The 20,175-nt window shown below is 41.3% G+C and overlaps 1 protein-coding gene across 1 annotated transcript in view; it reads left to right on the top strand.

Annotated features, from left to right (window-relative positions):
• Positions 1-17,945, top strand: part of P2RX4 (purinergic receptor P2X 4) — a 45,897-nt gene extending 27,952 nt beyond the window's left edge. The window contains exons 5-12 of the mRNA XM_088449188.1: positions 1,053-1,149; positions 1,252-1,332; positions 4,155-4,296; positions 5,533-5,669; positions 10,556-10,649; positions 12,515-12,580; positions 14,319-14,417; positions 15,934-17,945. Of these exons, the coding sequence (XP_088305314.1) occupies positions 1,053-1,149; positions 1,252-1,332; positions 4,155-4,296; positions 5,533-5,669; positions 10,556-10,649; positions 12,515-12,580; positions 14,319-14,417; positions 15,934-15,966 (749 nt within the window). The 3' untranslated portion in view covers positions 15,967-17,945. The remainder of the gene's footprint in view (positions 1-1,052; positions 1,150-1,251; positions 1,333-4,154; positions 4,297-5,532; positions 5,670-10,555; positions 10,650-12,514; positions 12,581-14,318; positions 14,418-15,933) is intronic.
• Positions 17,946-20,175: the final 2,230 nt, after the last annotated feature.

The raw sequence follows: 20,175 nt of genomic DNA, 5'->3' as shown, positions 1-20,175 counted from the left end.
AAACATGGCTTGTTGGGGGTACTTGAGGACTGGAGTTGATAACCCCTGATGTAGGGCATGTTTGTCACAAACGTTGTTTAGAACATTCTTTTTTTTACGTTTCAACATTATTTGTTTTTACCTATTAGAACAATTTGTACTGCAATATTACTTGCCACTTTACTCCTAAGAGCACTGTGATTCTATTAAAGGAGTTAAATACATCTCTTTTGTGTCAGCTTGAGCTATATATAAGCTTAGTTACATATTTACACACAGGCGCAGTCTTCATTTGTTGATTTAAGTCTTGTCTTACCCTTACCCATATATATCTTAGAAGGAAGCAGGGTTGTCTTAATAGCAGTGTGGGCCCGGGGCAAAGCAATGCACTGTGGCCCCTACCCACCCATTCACGGTAAAAAAATGTAAATGGTCAATAAAATTAAACCCTCCTGCATGCCCATCAGACCTCCCACACATGCAGAGAGACTCTACCTGACTGGTCTGAAGCTGGCGGATGAAGTGAAGCTGGGACTGAGGTGAGTACTCGCGGCTGTAGGGAGGCAGGTTGGTGGGCCCCTACAAGCTTCGAGCCCTTGGGCAACTGCCCAACAAGCCCAATGGAAGAGATGGCCCTGGAAGGAAGGAGATTTCCTTCTAGAAGACCTGCTGCCTCCTCATTTACTAGAACATCTAGCAATCCTACTGTGAGCACTTGGCACCTCCTCTCGTATCTGCTGTTTAGAACAATGCTTAATATTGCACAGAAGATAGTTAAAACCTAATACAGCGCTAATTGTAGTTAGATGTGTTGTAAATTAATTACCCAAAATGATGGGCTAGAACCATAGTGCAATCTATAGGCATGACAAGATAGTGGTAAATAAAGGTACCACATTTATTTGAAAAACACTAAAATGATATAGCAAAATAAGAACACTCAATTGAATAAGTATCTATTACACATTTTTTAGAACAATGCTTATCAAATCTGTTTCTTATTTATAAATATTTTAGAAGCTTAGAAGTTGTCCCTATAATAGCATTGTGAATTTCTGTTTTCTACCACACAGGTGTACAGACTGGAAAATGTGTGCATTATAATGACACGGTCAAAAGCTGTGAAGTTTTTGCCTGGTGTCCAGTAGAAAATGACACCGATGTTCCAAAGTGAGTGGTGCCGCTGACTGGCGACTGCAGCAAAAACATAATGTGTGCCTTGTTTCATGCCATCTGCCGTTTGTTATTTATTCCTTTGTAATCTCCTTTCAGTCCTGCATTTCTCAAGGATGCTGAAAATTTTACGGTTCTTATAAAAAATAATATATGGTACCCGAAGTTTAACTTCACCAAGTAAGTGACAACTGTAACCTGCTTAAAAAAAAACAATGTGTCTGTAAGAGATTTCATGATTATATGGGATGATGCTATGGCTAGTCTGTAAATCAGGGGTGGCCAGACTTTTAGACTTGATCTACTTTTAAAACTAAAAACCTTTCGTGATCTACCAAGCCCGAAAAAGGGGGCGTAGCATGCAAAAAAGGGGGCGTGACCTCGCAGCTAGGGATGTGAGATCTGTCCTGCCGAAATCACATAGTATACCCAATTCAAATTACTCCACACAGCACACAATCTTATTCACATTACACCACATCGTAGTGTCGCTTATTCACGTTACGACACACAGTAGCGCCCTTATGCAATGCCCCCTGTAGTTGTGCCCCTAATGCAATGCCCCCTGTAGTTATGCCTCTAATGCAATGCCCCCTGTAGTTGTGCCCCTAATGCAATGCCCCCTGTAGTTGTGCCCCTAATGCAATGCCCCCTGTATTAGAGCCCCTTAGGCAATGCCCCCTGTACTAGAGCCCCTTAGGCAATGCCCCCTGTACTAGAGCCTCTTAGGCAATGCCCCCTGTATTAGAGCCCCTTAGGCAATGCCTCCTGTAGTTGGGCCCATTATGCAGTTCCTCCTATATTAGAGCACATTTTGCTTTTCCACCTGTAGTTGTACCCCTTATGCAATTCCTCCTGTAGTTGTGCCCATTATGCAGTTCCTACTGTAGTTGTGCCCCTTAGGCAATGCCCCCTGTATTAGAGCCCCTTGGGCAATGCCTCCTGTAGTTGTGCCCGTTATGCAGTCCCTCCTGTAGTTGTGCCCATTTTGCTTTTCCCCCTTTAGTTGTACCCCTTATGCAATGCCTTCTGTAGTTTTGCCATTTATGCAGTTCCTCCAGTAGTACCCTTTATGTTGTGCCCCCAGTACTGGTGCCCCCTCCCCTGTGCAGTACTGACCTCTGTTCACGCTGGTCCGCACTGCCACTGGCTGGATCTAACTAGATCCTGCAGCTTTTCACATCGCGGGTGAAGTCATGACGTCACCCGCACACTGCATTACTGGGAACGCTGGCCTCTGAAGCAATCAGAGGCTTCTTTAGTCTCTGATCGCTTCAGAGACCAGTGTTCCCAGTTGCTGCAGCAAGTTGGTCACGAGCTGGAGCTACTGGTAGATTGCGATTGACGTATTGGCCGGCCCTGCTGTAAATGATATGGATATTAGAAGGTACTGTGAGTTATTTCACCATATGAATATGGTGTAGGCCATATGCTTTTATACAGGACACAGATCAAACTCATTATTACACATTTCATGATGCCATAGAAAGTCTCTTGTATAGACAAAGTTTCCACAAGAACACTGAAGTAATGATCCCACTAATAATGTTTTTACAGATATTATCAACAGGAGTTTATACATCTACTGACATCACTTGTGAATTATATGATTAGTTCAGGTTGATCGTTTTTATCTGCCTAGCCTCAATATATGGTACCTGTTGTGTGCTCCTTTAGAACTTTCCATATTAAGGGCCCCATACATCTGCCTGCCGTTTCTCCGATGTCACCGGAACTCTGACCGGTGGCTATCGATGTTTGCAGATCCATCGGGAAATCTGTGATATTCTTCATGTTAAAGATCCACAATTTGGTGGTCACAATCATACTGTATTTTGGTTCGAGATGGGCAAATCAGGGAAATTTAACATGTTGGATTTCACCGATGCCCCGACCCTGGCATCTGGGGATCAGGGAATTGCGACAATCTTATCGCTGATATATGGGGTCTTTAGACTTTATGTGGACGTACTGCTGAATTTAAGTCGAATACACACATTTAAGTTTGGATCTCTGTTCAATTTGGGCACTCGCACGGATTGACAATTTGGGCATATATGGTCATTTTGCATCCAGGCCAATTAACTTGTTTTCATGAAACCCAGTTGGTGCAATTGGGCAATGATTGGCTGCATGCACTTATTGTAGTCATCAGGTTATTCTTTTATTTATTTTTGTGGCATGAAATTATCACATTTGATCTCCTCATTGGTGGAAACACATCCATGTGGCAAATTCAGGACAGTTTAGCCTTTGACACATTTTTGCCCCAAAACCGCTCAGAATGTATTTATTTTTTTAATTTAATAAAGTTTAAAAAAGTAAATTTTTAAATATATTCAAATATTTTATTTAAGCAAATATTCCTAGGGGGTGTGTTTTGCACCACACCCCCTAGTGGTAATAGATTATCCCACCCTCACCCCTAGTGTCAATTGGCCCCCCACTGTTAAGTGAATCCCCTCCTTATATTCACTATATATGTAATCCTTTATTTATATTATATTCCCCCCCCTGCCCCCCCCCCCATCCCCCCAAACCAAAAGACCTTTTTGTGGGACAGTATAATCCAAGGCAAGGGGTTAAGTGGACAGAATCAATAAGTTGTTTTATCACTTAGCAAATTTTGAAATTTGTAAAACCATTTCTGACTTTGTCTAGAAGACTACTACAATTCCTTCAAATGTGTTGTAAGTTTCTGGTAGTTTGTTTGAGCTTTAGCAGTTCCCCAGTGCCATGTAGACCAGGAGATTTTCCCTTATACACATGCAATCCCCACCTATTCCAGCCCATTCTGCGGTGCTTGGGAACACTCCTGATCCCACCAGGAGTGGACCGTATGGAATTTATTGCTCAACCTCCAAATGTATAGAACACAATAATTCATTTTTCTTTTTTTTTTTTTTTTTCTTTTTAACACCTGCAGTTTACTGTGTCATTTATTTGTTTAAAAAAACTGGGTATCTGACTCTGAAACTAATGTTAAATGGATTATTTTATAGGAGAAACATTTTGCCAAATATAAGTGCTGAGTACCTGAAAACCTGCGTGTATGATCGTGTAAGAAATCCGTTCTGCCCTATATTTCGGCTGGGCAGCCTAGTGCAGGAGGCTGGAGAGTCTTTCCAGAACATGGCTATACAGGTGATTGAGAGGATCATGTTTAGAGGTATACATTTATATTAGACAAAGGGTGAAGGGGATAAGGCAAGCGATGGGTAGGTTTTGTGGCTATTATATACTAAGGATACAAAGCATGTTAGTAGGAGGTAAGAGCAATTGGGCTAAGTATGTAAAGATAAATTTCTGATTACAGTGGTCCTGATTCAGGCTCGCTCACCACGCAGCTGCACGGCCCATGCATCTAAGATATATACAGGCTGTTCAGTCGCGTACACATGTCAGCTGGTTCTGCACTTGCAGCTAAGTAAGTGTAATTGGGATGTGTGCTGTGATTGGGGAGATGGAATTGCGGACTCTTGAGAGTGAGCACATGCAGAGATCCAGATAATTTCAGATTGGACTTTTGCACAATGGATAGAGCTGTGTAAATGACTGCTGGTAATGGTGATAGCTGCACTCAGAAGTGGCTGCATCTTTGTATTTCTAGTGTAACCTATTAATGTGTAATATTCCTGCTGAAGACGTTTACGCTGCCTCCATAAAGTTGTAATTCAAGATGGGTACACACTATACGATGTATGCACCCAGAACGATGCGATGTAATGATATATCACGCGTGCCATACACACTTCACGATCCGGTGTACGAAGGCGCAATGTATCGTTACATGCTGTATGAAGCAGCATCGCAGATAGGACAATATGATTAACAACTGGGGGCACCTGCAATCTGGCGTACATACTATACAATCCGCACGATATATCATTCCGATCCCCATCGGAGCAATATATCATACGATATTTTATAGTGTGTACCCAGCTTACGTTTACTTTTTGACCTCCCTATTCATTAGACCTTGTTGCTTGTCTCTGTCTCATAATCTACTGACGTCCTCTCAGTCTATTTTTCAGTTTATTGCAAGATGACTTATCACACATGATCTATGGCTATGATCAGAACCTCACATGGCATCACTGGGCCTTGATTGGTCCAGACAACTGAGAAATGACTGGGAGCAGGAGAAGAGAGACAGACACAAGCCCATAAGCCTGTACAGAGAGATCGTATATAACTATGTCTGGGTTTCGTTTTTTCCCTTGGCGCAGAATAACTATGTTTCTGTGTAGCACCACAGAAGGAGGTGCTATGACCGAAAGGCAAGGCACTCCGATTTATGGGAACTTCCTCATACAAGTGACTTCCGAAATGAAGCATTAAAGCACTGCACTCAGTGTATTGTATTTGTTTGTCTTTAAGGGTGGAGTTATGGGAATCCAGATTAGTTGGAACTGTGACCTGGACAAGAGGCATATAGATTGTGTTCCAAAGTACTCATTCCGGCGTTTGGACAATAGAGAATTGGATCACAATGTGTCTCCTGGATATAATTTCAGGCAAGTAAATATAAAAAGCTAACACAAATACAGAGTGATTTCTACACACAGTGGTTCAAGCATTAACCTGCACATTTATGGAGAAGATTTAATTAAAGATAGTTTCTTCAGAGAGAGGGTCATTTGTTTGAAGTGCTTCCAGTCAGAGCCGTAGCTAGACATTTTAATGCCCTGTGCGAGAAAGTTCATTGGTGCACCCCCCCTCCCTCCGACTGCCTATTTAACAAAAATCACTAGATATATATATATATATATATATAAATACACACACACTTACCTAATAGCCTAGTTACTGTAGGAAGCGTCCCCTCTTCTCTGCTTCAGGGTTCAGGCTCAGCTGTCACATTGGGTCTTTCTCCAAGCACAAGCTGAGGGCAGGCTACACACTCTGCAGCGTCCCCCTGCTCCTGTGCTTTTGCTCCTCCTCGGCTCTTCTCAGTCTCCTCTCCCTCTCCTTCACATGCAGCCGCAGGCACACAAAAGAGCACGCACGGCATGACGTCATTAGTCCGTCCGTGCGTGCACTGAAAGGCAGTGACTAGAGAGAAGATTTGGGTAGAGTCTGCACTGGTCAATCAGAAACCAACATTCCGGTCTTAACTAAAAAATAAAGTAAGACTATTACTTGGTTGGTGGTGCACCAGAAAATATTTGTGAGAAACACTATCAACTGTTTATGCAAAGAAGCAGAAGAACAAATGTAGTCTTACTGGTGCACTCTTGGAAAATAGAAAAGCAATCGAAAAGAAAAATTAGATAATAAATTAATAATACTTCACCTTTAATAATTATACAATAAAAGAGTATGTAATAGATACACTTATTACCCAGGATCACAAAAGACAAATAGTCATAAAAATACACATCAATAATTAATACAATATTTACATAAATGTGGCAAAAATATTCTTCACACAGTTCCCTTGTACGGTCAAAGAATGAAATAAAAAATTAATTTAAATTAATTCATCAGGGAACCAGAGTAGATACACCACCTACATAAGATGTAGAATATTTGGATGATCTCATTAAATATCTTAGAGACCAATTCAAGCACTACAAAAATCAGAACAGCTGTGCATTATACCTGAATCATTGTGCTCATATTCCCTAATATCACTAATCCAATTGGAATTTAATGTGAACACATGTAATTCATAGCAGCTATATGCTCACGATTGAAACTGATATAGTTGATCATGTAGTTTATGTAAAGCATATAAATCTCTTAGCCTAATTCTGTCCCATCATTCTAAAGCCTGTAACAAAGTTCCCCCTGGGAAATATTAGTCTTATATCTCTGAGTACTAGATATAGCAAATGCAGGTATACACAAAATAATGCAAAGGAAACCTGCTTGGTGTATAAGGATACCTAAAGGTTAATAGTAAAAAATCGGTACACAATGGATATAACATTCCTAGGTTTACACATAGTAATACAAATGATACCCGCTTTATATATTGATAAATACCACAGGGTTAAATCACTGTGTTGCAGAAATTAAAGGAAAGCCTGGGGACAAGCTGTGTTGCACACCTTCTACTTTCCCTTATCTATATGGATATCGAACAAGGGATGAGAGAGGAGTGGACAAGATCCCCAGGGAAACAACAGGTTAAGCGCTTCTGCTGTCCCCGCTCCTGACCGTATCTCCCATCTGTTGCTATTAAACCATTGCAGAGGGAGAGTGTAAGTCCGGCTTGAATGAGAGAGCGCTGGAGTGATAGGCAGAAAAAGATACCTGGTGTAGAAGTGGATGCGATAATGCGGCTGTCAGAGAAATCTCAGCTAGGCTGTAATAGGTGAGCAGCCCGTTGCGTGTGGCTGCGGGAGAACAGCTGCTCGTGGTGTATCAAACTTGGGCTGGTTGCATGTGGACAGCCCGTCGGATGGACGTGCGTTTCGCCTCTGCAGGCTTGGTCACCTGATCGCTGCAGTGACTAGAGGCAGGGGAGATGGAGCTTTAGAGATTCCTCTCCTCTTGTAACAACTCACAGGACGTCAGAAGGAGGCGGGGAGGCTGCGGCTGTCTCCCTCCTCTGTGCTGGGCGCCGCGGACACGCAACAGCGGCCACCTGGCGCTGGATTAAAGAAAGTGAAAGAACACTATTATATATGAGATGGTGGGAGGTCAGTGTTCCGCCTTCAGCAATGTTGCGCTCTGTACGGAGGCACCGACCGCACCACTTTAGCTACAGCCCTGCTTCCAGTATACTACATTTCCGGGTCGGTGTTTCTACTTTTCATACATAGTATACAGGCACTATTTGCATACATTTATTTTTATATAGCTTTAGGGATAGAAATGAACTTTGCTCTGATATTAGGTCTCCAACTCTAAACCCTGCAGCAGGTGTTACATAGTCAAACATTTTGTAATTAAAGTTTCTTGTTCATTAGAGAATATTATATTAAAAAAAAGGTTTTATAATCCTTGCTGTATATTCTAATGTGTACAAATGTATGTGTGTTAGCAAAAGATTGAATCTACTAATGTAAGGATACTTGGTGAATAACTCCAAATCATTAAAAAAAGGTATAGTATAAAGGGTTGGGTACGGGATCCCAGTGGTCAAAATACTGACAGCGAATTGGGTCAGAAAGTGTCCTGAACTTAACCCCTAACCCACCTGTCCTGCAGCCTAACCATAACCCCCTTGCAGCCTAACCATAGTGGGTATGTCCGGTTCACATCCATCTTTGGGACATCCCTTTCTGTCGGGTCTGATGCTTCCCCCCCCCTTCCCGCAGCCGCGGACCCCCCCTCTGGTACCCTGCTACTCTTCATTCCTCAGTGTTTGAGGAGAGAAGGGGGAATGGAGGTCTGTAACAACGGGATGGTTCTGAAAAGATCCCTTCTCTTGCACAAGCTGCTGTATGCCAAAATGCTTGTTCGGAACTTGATGAATTACACAATTTTCACATCCCCATAGTAAAGTATGGGGACTATAGTACTGTATAGTCCCCATACTTTAGTACTGTATAGTCCCCATACTTTAGTACTGTATAGTCCCCATACTTTAGTACTGTATAGTCCCCATACTTTAGTACTGTATAGTCCCCATACTTTAGTACTGTAAAGTATGGGGACTATACAGTACTAAAGTATGGGGACTATACAGTACTAAAGTATGGGGACTATACAGTACTAAAGTATGGGGACTATACAGTACTAAAGTTTGGGGACTATATAGTACTGAAGTATGGGCACTGTGGAAATTATCGGGGAAGAAATGTAACCAGGAGATATCGGTGATATCTCCTGCATTACACTGTTAATGAATAGCCCTGACACTTAATTTCTACAAAAGTAGGTGAAAATGTGAATTTTCACCCACTTTTGTACAATTAAGTGATGATGAATAGGGCCTTAAATGTGTGAGAAGGCTGAAAAGATGCTTTCTGTAATATACCACTGATGGACCTTGGTCATTTGTACATCACCCACCAGACAGTCACAGCCAGGTAAAGAACAGAAGGCTTATTCTATTGTGAAGTGAATTGGAAATCTATATAAATCCCTGTACACATTAATATTTGTAGTTACAGTAGCACCCATTGGGGCATCTTTACTTTGAGAGCAACATATAGGGACATATTTACCAAGCTACTTCTGCACTTAAAATATGCTTAGTAATTATGGGGTCTATTCATATAGAACATGAAGTGGCTACTAAAAGATATCGCTATATATCTCATCACATCGATGCGATATATAGTGAAGTTTAGTATCCATTCATGTACACTTACCTGTCCTACGTCCTCGGATGCTGATCAGCCCCTCCACGATCCCTGTAGCGCAGTGAGAAGACAGACCTGCTCCTCACTGTGCATGCACAGACGTCTGAAAGCAGAAGGTCACATCAGACCTGCTGCTATGGACGCTGGGAAAAGGGGGCGGAGCCGGTGCCTGGCAGACAGTAGGGAAGTATGCTGCTTCCCTGCTCTCTCCGGGTTGCTGTACAGATAACGCAATGCTGAGATGGCTAATCTGTACCGCAGGAGAGGAAGGGAAAGCTGAGCTTTCCATTCCTTCATGAATCTCACTCACCATACAATAGTATGGTAATGTGATGCAGGCATGGAGCATGGGTAACGATGGAGAAGTAATACACTTCTCCATGGTAAACTAGCTCCATGAATAGCACGAAGCAGAGAAGAGCCCTGATTTTAGCTAGACAGGGCTTCATGAATAGATCCCTGTGTCCCTATATGCAGTGTGCATGCTTGGTCAAACTGCAGGTATGATCACCTTACTCCTTTCCCAACTCCAGGCCAAGCTCATGGCTACAGGTTCATACAAACATGCCCAAAAAAGTTTTGTATTGAACATTCATAAGGAACTTAAATTTCAGGGGTGAACTGCAAGTTTTAATACCCATTTCCCTTAGACTGGCTGTTAAATTAGTAAGTTGTCAGTACGCCTTACGATGGATACACACCTGGCTGACCAGCACTGTCCCAACTGCTGCCTGCTCTCACCTTCCATAATATGTGATGGGACCCAGAACCAGTGAAGTAGGACCCCATTTTTTTAAATGGAGGGGTCCCCGGGACCGTAATGCTTGCTCTTCTGTTTCCTGTCATGTAAAAGCTCTGGAACGGGTGAAGCTTAATGAAGTCTCCACCATCTCAGGGTGATAACAGCATGAACTCCCCCATCCTTGTCTTCTCTTCACTGTGGTCTGAGCGACCGCAACTGTGAGGGGGAACTTTATTCATGTAAGTTGAACCCGTTCATTGTTTTGGATGAGTCTCACTTGTCCTTGACAGTGAAGAAGTTAATAGCTGTATTCTTATGAGCATTGGTTCAGCTCACAAAATGGCTACCTAAAAATAAAATAAAGGGTTAACATGTAACTTATTTGACACCTACATTTCAGGTTTGCTAAATATTACAAGGATTCTAAGAACATAGAATCAAGAACACTCATGAAAGTCTATGGAATCCGCTTTGACATCCTGGTGTTTGGAACTGTAAGTCTAACGTGTGACGCCTATAATTTACTATTGCACGGTTATGTCTGTTTAACACTATAAAGCATATTTGCACTTTCAGCTGTTGTCAAGCACAATGAGTATTAAGGTGTAATAGTAATAAACAACTGGAAAATATTCTGCTTTTTGACCTTCCTTATTACAGAAAATGCAGCTTTGTTTTAAAGTACATCCTCTCACCCTGAAGATGGTGCTGTGGGTTTTTATATTCTGGGCAGGGAGTTTGTCAGAATGTGGGATACTCTACACACTCTCTGCGAAGTACTGCAGTGTATTACTCCCATTTGTTAAATTTTCTTGCAGAAAGAAACAAAAAAACCTATTTCTGGATTCCATGTTGACCATAACTGTCTAAAGGTTGTGATGTTGGGGTCCTGAGAGTAGATTATTGATACATCCTCGTAACTTCTTACTGATATCATCACAACATGTAAAACTGCAGTGTCACTTCACCATCCCCCCCTTGTGCAGTCTTAATTCCCTTTTTACAGGCCACTCACATGACAGGTACTTTGCTCAGATCATTAAGGCCACGGTTTCCTTCCTTTTGTACAGTTATCTGTTTGCCACTATGTCTATATATAGCATTATCTCCATACTGTAAATAATAAATAGCAGATAGTATAAGGTGGTAAATCAGGCTGCTTCAGCACCATGCACACGCAGAATCAACCCCTATGTCAGAGGACGAAATTAGCACAGACCTTTATAACTTGTATATTAACGTGTGCAGGAGACAGGGGTATAATATTTGTATTTGTTGTCTGCGTCAGGGCCGCAACTAGGGGGGGGCTAGAGGTGCACGTGCACCGGGTGCCGGAATGCAGGGGGTGAAAAAGGGATGACTCACTGTGGCTTGGGGACTGGAGAGTCAGAAAACGGCTATCCAAAAATGGCCGCCGCCAAGGAGGAGACAGATGCTAGAGGTCCTTTCTGGACCTCTAGTGTCTGTTAGGCCAGCGCAAGTGCCAGGAGAAGATACTGAAAGCTGCATCTTCTCCCTTGAAACCCCCTGGCAACGAGCATAAACCCCATGGCAATGAGCATAAACCCCATGGCAATTAGCATGTAACCCCTGGCAATGAGCATAAACCCCATAGCAACGAGCATGAATCCCCCTGGCAACTAGCATGGAACCCCCTGGCAACGAGCATAAAACACCTCTGACAATGAGCAGGTAATTTTAAGTAATTAGAAGCCTTACTGTGGGGCATAAAATGGTGTCGGGCAAATATGTAAGTGGCACTTTGGAAATAGACATACAGTGTGTGGCACAATGTGTAATGGGCATTATTGTGTGTGGAATAATGTAAGTCACTATACCAGGGACGTTTGACTAGTGCACTGCCTTATGGAGGAGCAAGGACAAAATCCAGGTACGGGAAGGGAGGGGGCGTAAAATTGCTACCTTGCACCGGGTGACAGATATCCTAGTTTCGGCCCTGGTCTGCGTAGACATACATCTGTGGACCAGATCTCATATTTTTATTTATACCAAGGGGGGAATCCAATCGGCCGCGCGTCATCTCCCCTAGGTGGACTGTTTGTCGCAGCTTCAGGAGAAAAGTCAGCGAGAAAAAGACACCATTGGGGGTTTAACGCAGTTTACATGTTAACAATGGGTTTCCACGCATTAACCCCTGATTTACCTCACAGGGAAAATGCTATTTAATTGAATAGTGTTTCTTCGTGTGGGGCGGGTAATTGGCTGCAGGATTTAATTGGATTCCCCCCAGGTTCATTTATTAGATTTTTTGGATGCATTATTTTGACATTTGGAAGAATGAATTCCGCTCCTTTATCCCATAGGGGTTGCACTGTTGATTGAATTTTTGTTCTCTTAGGCAGGGAAATTTGACATCATTCCAACGATGATCAACATTGGATCTGGTGTTGCGCTGCTTGGGGTGGTGAGTGTTGGGTTGATATGCTTCGTTGCCTATTACTACAGTTTTTTGTTTAAAATGAATAGTAGTTTTCATCTCAAATGGCTATTGAATAAATGGTAATATTAAATCTGTAGAACACTCAGTAAATACAGATGAAGAATTCAATACCCTAAAAATGTTAATGCCGTTCAAGGGATAAAAATAAGGCTGATCCTTGTATTACCTGTTATGCCATATGTTCTGGATCCACCAGGGTTTATATGGGTCTAAGTTTTACACCGCTCTTCCCTCTCCTAGTTTAAAACAGGCCAGGGGGTTGTCTAAAGCCCACCCTGATATTTTGTCTGAATGGTAAGGATACTGGGGAAGTGCATCCGTAATCAGTCAGCTTTTTTAATAGGCAGAACAAGTAGATGAGATTGGAAATCAGACATTTTAGTCCTTTAGACCCTTTGTGGACTATGGTAGATCTAGAGAACCGACTGTAGCAATAAGTTAGTGGTTGTTTTTTATGTGAACTTGTTTGTACCTTATTCATAGCTTTTAAAAGAAGAACTCCAACTAAACTCCCGGTGTCTTTTATAAGTACATTTATAGCAATGGATTCCTCAATGTAAACATTGGGGGTGTTTTGCTTGGATGTAAAATGTGTTACAAATCAAATCAAACACACATAAAAATGGTGTCTTTACACTTCTATGTGAAGTCTGGGCCATCTTGAGATGCTTTCATCTCTGCCCCAGTAGCATATGTAGCAGGTTCATGTCAAACATGTGTGATATACGAGTACTTATACCCAACCAGTGCAAGAACAGTTTTTGAACATTTGATGTGATGACGAAGAATGCATTGGCTATTATGTTTGATTTAAATGAACACCCTCACTACTGTACTCAGACTGAGTAAATGTTATGCTACAGGACAGGAATCAGAGTGTTGTAGTCCGTGCTGTGAGCTCAGAGGAGGGGCTGTTATTCAAGGGAGAACCTCAGAGATCATGTGGTAATGTATTTGTTAGTGATATCACATGTGGTTTACAAGGGAAGTTATGCGTTTTTGCAGCTAATAGATTTGTAAGAGGGTAATGTAGTTATTTATAAAAAATCAAGGCATGGGCTAAGATATGCAATCTTAAATTAAATACCTCAAAATACCAAATATATATATGGGACACACATCTAGAAGCACAATACAGAATGATTGGGGATCTAATGTCATCAGCAACAGGAGAAAAGGACCTTGGAGTGTAATAAGAGAATTTATAAAACATGGGGCAGAATGTTTCCCAGCAGATGTGGTCGGGACTTGTGTAGTAACTGAATACAAGAATGCATGGGAATAGTTAAGACTAATGGGACCCATACATCTGCGACTGATTGCCGTAGTTCCCCATTCTGCCGACGGTGGGGTCGGGGGAATACCGGATATTCAACATGTTGAAAATCTCGATTTCCTGATTCCAATACGGAAGTGGTTGATGACAAGTCACGGGTATTTTTACATGTTGAATTTTCCTGTTTCACAGATGGATCGTCAATCATCGATGGCTGCCGATGATCGGGTTGGATCAGCAGAACTGGGAATCGGGGCCGTAGATGTATGAGGGTCTTGACATAGAAACCAGCTAGAGTAGTGTCTATAAGCCTGTAGTAGATGAGGAGGGTGGGAAGGGTTCCCAATATCTGTAGAATGTTAGGTGGCTTGCAGGCTGTGCATGATTTTCATTCAACTTATTTAGTATTTTCCATTTGTTTCTTAGGCAACTGTGCTGTGTGATGTCATTGTCTTCCATTTCTTTAAGAAAAGACATTATTACAGAGAAAAGAAATATAAACACGTGGAAGATTATGAGGAATTGGTGAGAGATTTTCCTTTGTTTCACAGACTGGTAATCTATATATGTACAGTTGAATCTTAAACTTCAAGGGCTAAATTTACTTTGTGGCACTTTTCAAAGTCAAAGCATCTTCAGCTGGATTTCAAGGGGCAATTATATTCAATACAAAAGCAGGCAGGTTTTCTTTTGAATATAATTGCCCATTTAAATCATATGCCTAAACTGCTGCAGCTGCATCGGCTTTGAAAAGAAGTGTATAGTGACTTTAGCCCCAATTGTTGAAGAGCCCATGATGCATCTACTTTTTAATAGATGTTGTGGTAATTTGAGGCCTTTTTTTTTTTTATAACCCCAAACAATGATGTAATTATTGGACTAATTAAGCTAATTGGAAACTTACAAATGCCTAATTAGTCATTAAGGGGGGTGTCCAGTGGGTTCAGCACAGTGTCCCCACATTTTTACCTTTTAAAATAAAGATTTTCCTTACCATCTCTCAACCTCAAGGAGGTGCTAGTGGAAAGTTGCGAATTCAGTCTGACTGATTCAGGGCGAGTTGCTAATTGGATTCGAAGTGAAAATAGCAACTCGCATTTTCGCACCTAATAGGATTGACCCCCTAGACTCCTTCCTATCCTTCAACCCACACATTCAATCTATATCTCAATCTTTCCAACTCTGAAATATCTCTAAGATCCTGCCCTTTCTTACCGCAAATACCACCAAAACCCATATCCATGCACTCATCATCTCCCGCCTCAACCTCCTCCTCTCTGGCCCCCTCTTTTAGTCCCCTGTCACCACTTCGGTCCGTCATGAACGCTGATGCCCATCTCATTCTCCTTTCTAATCGCTCTCTGTTGGCTTCCCTGCACTCACTCCCTCGCCAACTTAGACTTTCTTCCAATCTTGCCACCTTCTAATATTCACTCAAAACGCACCTTTTCATCTAAGCTTACAATTCCTACTCCTAAATCTCCATTCTTCTATCCTCCTGTCCTTCATAATTCTACAGTTCAACCTCTAACTGTTCTTGCCGCCTCTTAACATGGTAAGCCATCACATGCGGGATCCTCTTTCCTCATGTTCCTCTCCAGCACTATCCTTGCTTTTAGTGCTCCTTGTCCCTGGTCTTGTAGTCCCTTTCTGCGACTCTGTGTGTGCTTGCCCTTCGTTGGGTACAGGCTCATTATGTGCTGAATTGGCTACCCCTCCCAGTGACCTTCCTCTACTCAAGATACAGTGAAGTCATCAAACCTCGCCTCTAGTACGCTTCCTACCTAGTTTGCATGTGTATGGCTCTGGGTTGTATCAAAGATAGGTTACCCGTAAAAATAAAGAATGATGACACTAGTTTTGTGGTAGAGTAGCCATTTGGTAGAGGTGTGTAGATCCAGCAATACAGACCTCACGTTCCACCTTTTCCGTTACCACTGCACACTGTTCATTTCCATTTTTCTGAATTTATAATGTGAATAGATCTGGTACAATGACAAATTTATCAGGATTTGTAAGCAAACACTCATTTTCATTACAGGATAATAACGGATCATATGGATCAAACCCTTGACCAAGGAGTAACTGGATAACTCGTATTTAGTTAGCATTGTGAAACGCAACCGGAGAGAGGTCATGGAACAAAACATTCCACAATCAGCTGCCGTCCTGGTTTTTTTATAAGCAGGATGAAGTTCAAATAACTAACATTTCGAGTCTCTAATGAGAAGTTGGCCAAGTCATTTCTTTTTCCCTTTTCCTTATTTTTGTACACTGAATTTGTTTGAGTAGGTTTATCACTATTGAAATTCTGTCTACTAAAGGGCTGGCACACATGGGTGATAAAATATGGCATACAACTGCTATCCTTACAGCCTACTACTGTAAATGCACTTTAACATGGGCAGTTCTGACAAGATAATGGCCATGTGTACACACATTCTGATATTTATTGGCTTTACGGATATGTTAGCATGTCCTGGGGTATTAAGGAGCATTAGTGTACAGCACATAGTACTTTATGCTGCAGGGAAGCTGTGTGAGCACTCTCTAAATACTCTAAAGCGAGGAGACAAGGTTTTCTTTTGGCTTTTAGCAGATCTTGTTGCTTAATGCCCAAATGTACAGGGCTATAAGTCTAACAAAGAGTCGCATTCTGATGGGTTTTCTGGCAGCGGATTTACGTCTAACAAACCATTTTTTCCTGAATGGAAATTTTAATGTTTACACTTTATTTAGTTATCCCAATATTATGGCCAGTGAATGACTGCTCTACGCAATGTACTCTAATCTATGCACGTCACCTGTGTTAAATCTATTTTATAATATTTATTATTTTCAATGCACAAAACTGTAATCGAATGTCTCATTTTTTTAGGATTTTTTTTTTGTAAAAAATGTTTCTATAGCTGCAAGTCTCTGTTACTTAACAAGATATAGCCACATGAGACCTCTCATATGCAGATACACAGAGGACTAATTTATGGAAATTTACATTTTATATTCAAGATTTGTAGCTCTGAGTGACACCTTTACTTAAAATCACAGAACATTTTCTTTATGATCAAATCCTCTTAAATGAGAACAATATAACTAAATAACATTTTGAATACTTCCCAGTACACTTCATTTATATTGTATTTCTCCAAATAGGACCTTTCCTTTATCATACACATTATTTGGTGGAATCCTGTCAGATGTTCTGTCGATGAATGATGCAAAGTGTTTTTTCATTTAAATCTATAATAGCAATTGCATTGTATAAAACTGAGCTGTGCGCTGCCCCTTGTTGTACAATAAAATGAACCTAAGACCACATAATTGCTATTCTATCCACTACAGTATGTTATTTGTTAAGGACTAGTCTGTTACAGGCACTGCTGCTGTCTTACTTGTTCTGCCATTTATGTATAAGAATCAGATATGCCACTAGGGATAAATCTATGTCCCCCTCTGTATATTAGATATTTTGTTCTACACCTGTGTTTCAGTAAGACCCTTTTGCACTTGTTTAACATCCAGAAAACCTTTAAAAAAAACCATTATTTTTCTTATTTCCATTAAAATAAATTATTGCACTTTAAAAGACAATTCCATTTTACAAAACTTCATAACCTAATTTTCCACCATAGAGAAACATCAAAGGATTTCAGAGTCCAGTTCAAGAAAGTGGAAATTAGATACATCGTATCAATGTGGTTGGAAAGGCACCTCTTCTAGGAACGTCCAGTGTGTTTGTTCAGTTGCCTGGCTACAAGCATTGATGTAATGTGTAATAAATTCCATGTGTGAGATTATTATTTTTTTTATGTATTTTTGAAATTAAAATAAAATTATGCAAAGTGCATGAATTATGCCGTGTTATGTATTTTTACTGTACTGGCTTATGTATATGATTTATATTGGTTTGATTTCTTTTTTAGTTTCACATGGAGAGTTATAGTGATGGATTCCATTTTATTTATTTTATTTTATTTTTTTTATTGTAGCAGCGGGTAGCATGTAGCCTAAGGTGCCACTCTCCCCCATATTCCTATAATACCTAGCAGTTGTCCACCATACATATAAACAATGCTGTATGTCAGGTGTGTTTAACATGCGGCCCTTCGGGTGTTGTGGAACTACAAATCCCAGCATGCCCTGCCAGAGTTTTGCTATTAGGGCATGCTAAAAAAATGTGCATGCTTGGATGTGTAGTTCAGCAGCAGCTGGAGGACAACCTGTAGAATACCACTACTGTATGTATTCTTGTGTGTAGGTCTTCGCAAGACCATATTGCAGTGGTTCCCAAAATGGGTGCCGTGGCACCCTGGGGTGCCTCATGGCACTTGCAGGGGTGCCTTAGGTTGGTGGTCCAGTACCAAATAAAATTATTTTTAGTCAGTATGATAGCCAAAACCAGTGCTAATGACTGCCAATAAAACAAAAATTCTGGACAAAATGAATCGCAGCCCTGTAATCCACCACATAACTGAGCCTACTGTAAGGGTGACATATAAGCACAGTTTACTTCATTTCATTTTTGCTGAATCTCAATAAGAAACTTTTGGCCCAGGGGTGCCCTGGGAAAAATGCTGAAACTCCTAGGGCGCCGTGATTTGAAAAAGTTTGGGAACCGCTGGCATATTGTTTAAATGTTCATTGGTGATTGATTTCCAGACAAATTAACGCTGTCGAAATTAGGATAGGTAATGGCTTAAATGAATACAATTTCTTAATACATTCCTCCTCTATCGTAGAGATTGTGACTGGATGAGGATGCTCCGGGGAGCTGTAAGGGCAGCGTGTGACCGTCTGAAGCGTTCTAAGGAGGCCCCAGGTGGCACTGCTGCATAGATTCTGGCTGCAGGGTGCCATTATAGGCACCCTTCTATCCAAATGAGGCTAGCAGAAAAAAGCTCAGAGGGCCAGACTAAATGATTCCGAGGGCCTTATACACGGCCCCCGGGCCTGAGGTTCCCCATCCCTGATCTAAGCAGATGTAATGGAGGAAATTCTAAAGGGCATTTTGGAGTCAGTTGCTGGAAAAGCCCACCAATTCTATGATTACACTTTACTATGACATGGCTGACAGTGTGTACTGCATGAGTCATGGATCGGACATATTGTAAACACATGATCGGGAATCGGGGCAGGTGCCAGGCCTGTTCTGCACATGTGCAGAATAGGTGTGCTAGCCTGCACGTAAACTGGCAGCCTCCTGCTGCATTACCATATCAGCAATCCTCTTAGCTATTCCATCTGTAGCTGAATCAGGGCCATAGTCTACAATAGTTCATAAATCAGTTACAAATGACACAAATGGTAATAAATAACACAGACCATTGCTAGTTTGGATAAAGCCAGGACACATTCCACGGGTACTAGCACCATGACATTGAGGGACAATTTAGTTGTCCAGAATTGTTTCGAGGTGAGATCTGATGAATGGTGTCACCATCACGTTCGTACCCAATCGAGCATTTATGTAACATAGTGGAGAGGTCCATTCGCACCAATGATCCTGCACCTACAAATATCAGGGAGCTGTGGAAAGCTATCCAGATGGCATTGGACCAGTCAACATCTCTCCAGAGGTCTTCTGTCCACTTGTGGAATCAATGCCACATCGAGTTGATACACTTTGCTGGGCTAGAGTGGGTCCTACACAATGCTAGGCATCTATCCCATGACTTTTGGCACTTCAGTGTAGTCATTGCCACTACTTGGCAGTTGATTGGAATAAAAACTGTCCCTCTTTATCTTCAAACAATAATCTCCAGGGTTTGGTATGTCTGCAGTAGGGAATATATGACCAGTATACTATCTAACTTCTCTAAGTGATTTGACAAAGTTTGGACCCCTTGGATTTCTTTAAACAACTGTAATTCCTCATTTGAGCAATACTGAACTATCTTAGTTACCGGATGTAGCTCCGGATTGAGTTTTCTCTATTTCTCTTGCATTTCTGTCCTTATGTCTTTTTCCTTCTCTCATTTTGTCTTTCCTTTTCTCTCTCTCTGATTCACCACACCATACCCCCTGGCTTCCCTCCTTATTATAAAATCAGTAACCTTATTTATTTATTTTTTTAATCTTTGTGTAACAAGTATGTCCTGTTTAACTTGCATTTGTGTATTTCATGTATACCATGACCTTTCAATTAAAACATTTTTTTGAAAAAAAAACATGCTCGCTTCTATGTGCCCCGTCTAATTGAGCTCTTTTATGGTTTGTACGAGGGGACGATCCTTCCGCAATCTGTCGGAAGCTCTTATTATTATCCTAATAATATATACAGGTG

Source organism: Taudactylus pleione, unplaced genomic scaffold (genome assembly GCF_031769625.1).
Source record: "Taudactylus pleione unplaced genomic scaffold, aTauple2 ptg000479l, whole genome shotgun sequence".
NCBI classification, from domain to species: domain Eukaryota; kingdom Metazoa; phylum Chordata; class Amphibia; order Anura; family Myobatrachidae; genus Taudactylus; species Taudactylus pleione.
This window is presented reverse-complemented; position numbering and strand designations above follow the sequence as displayed.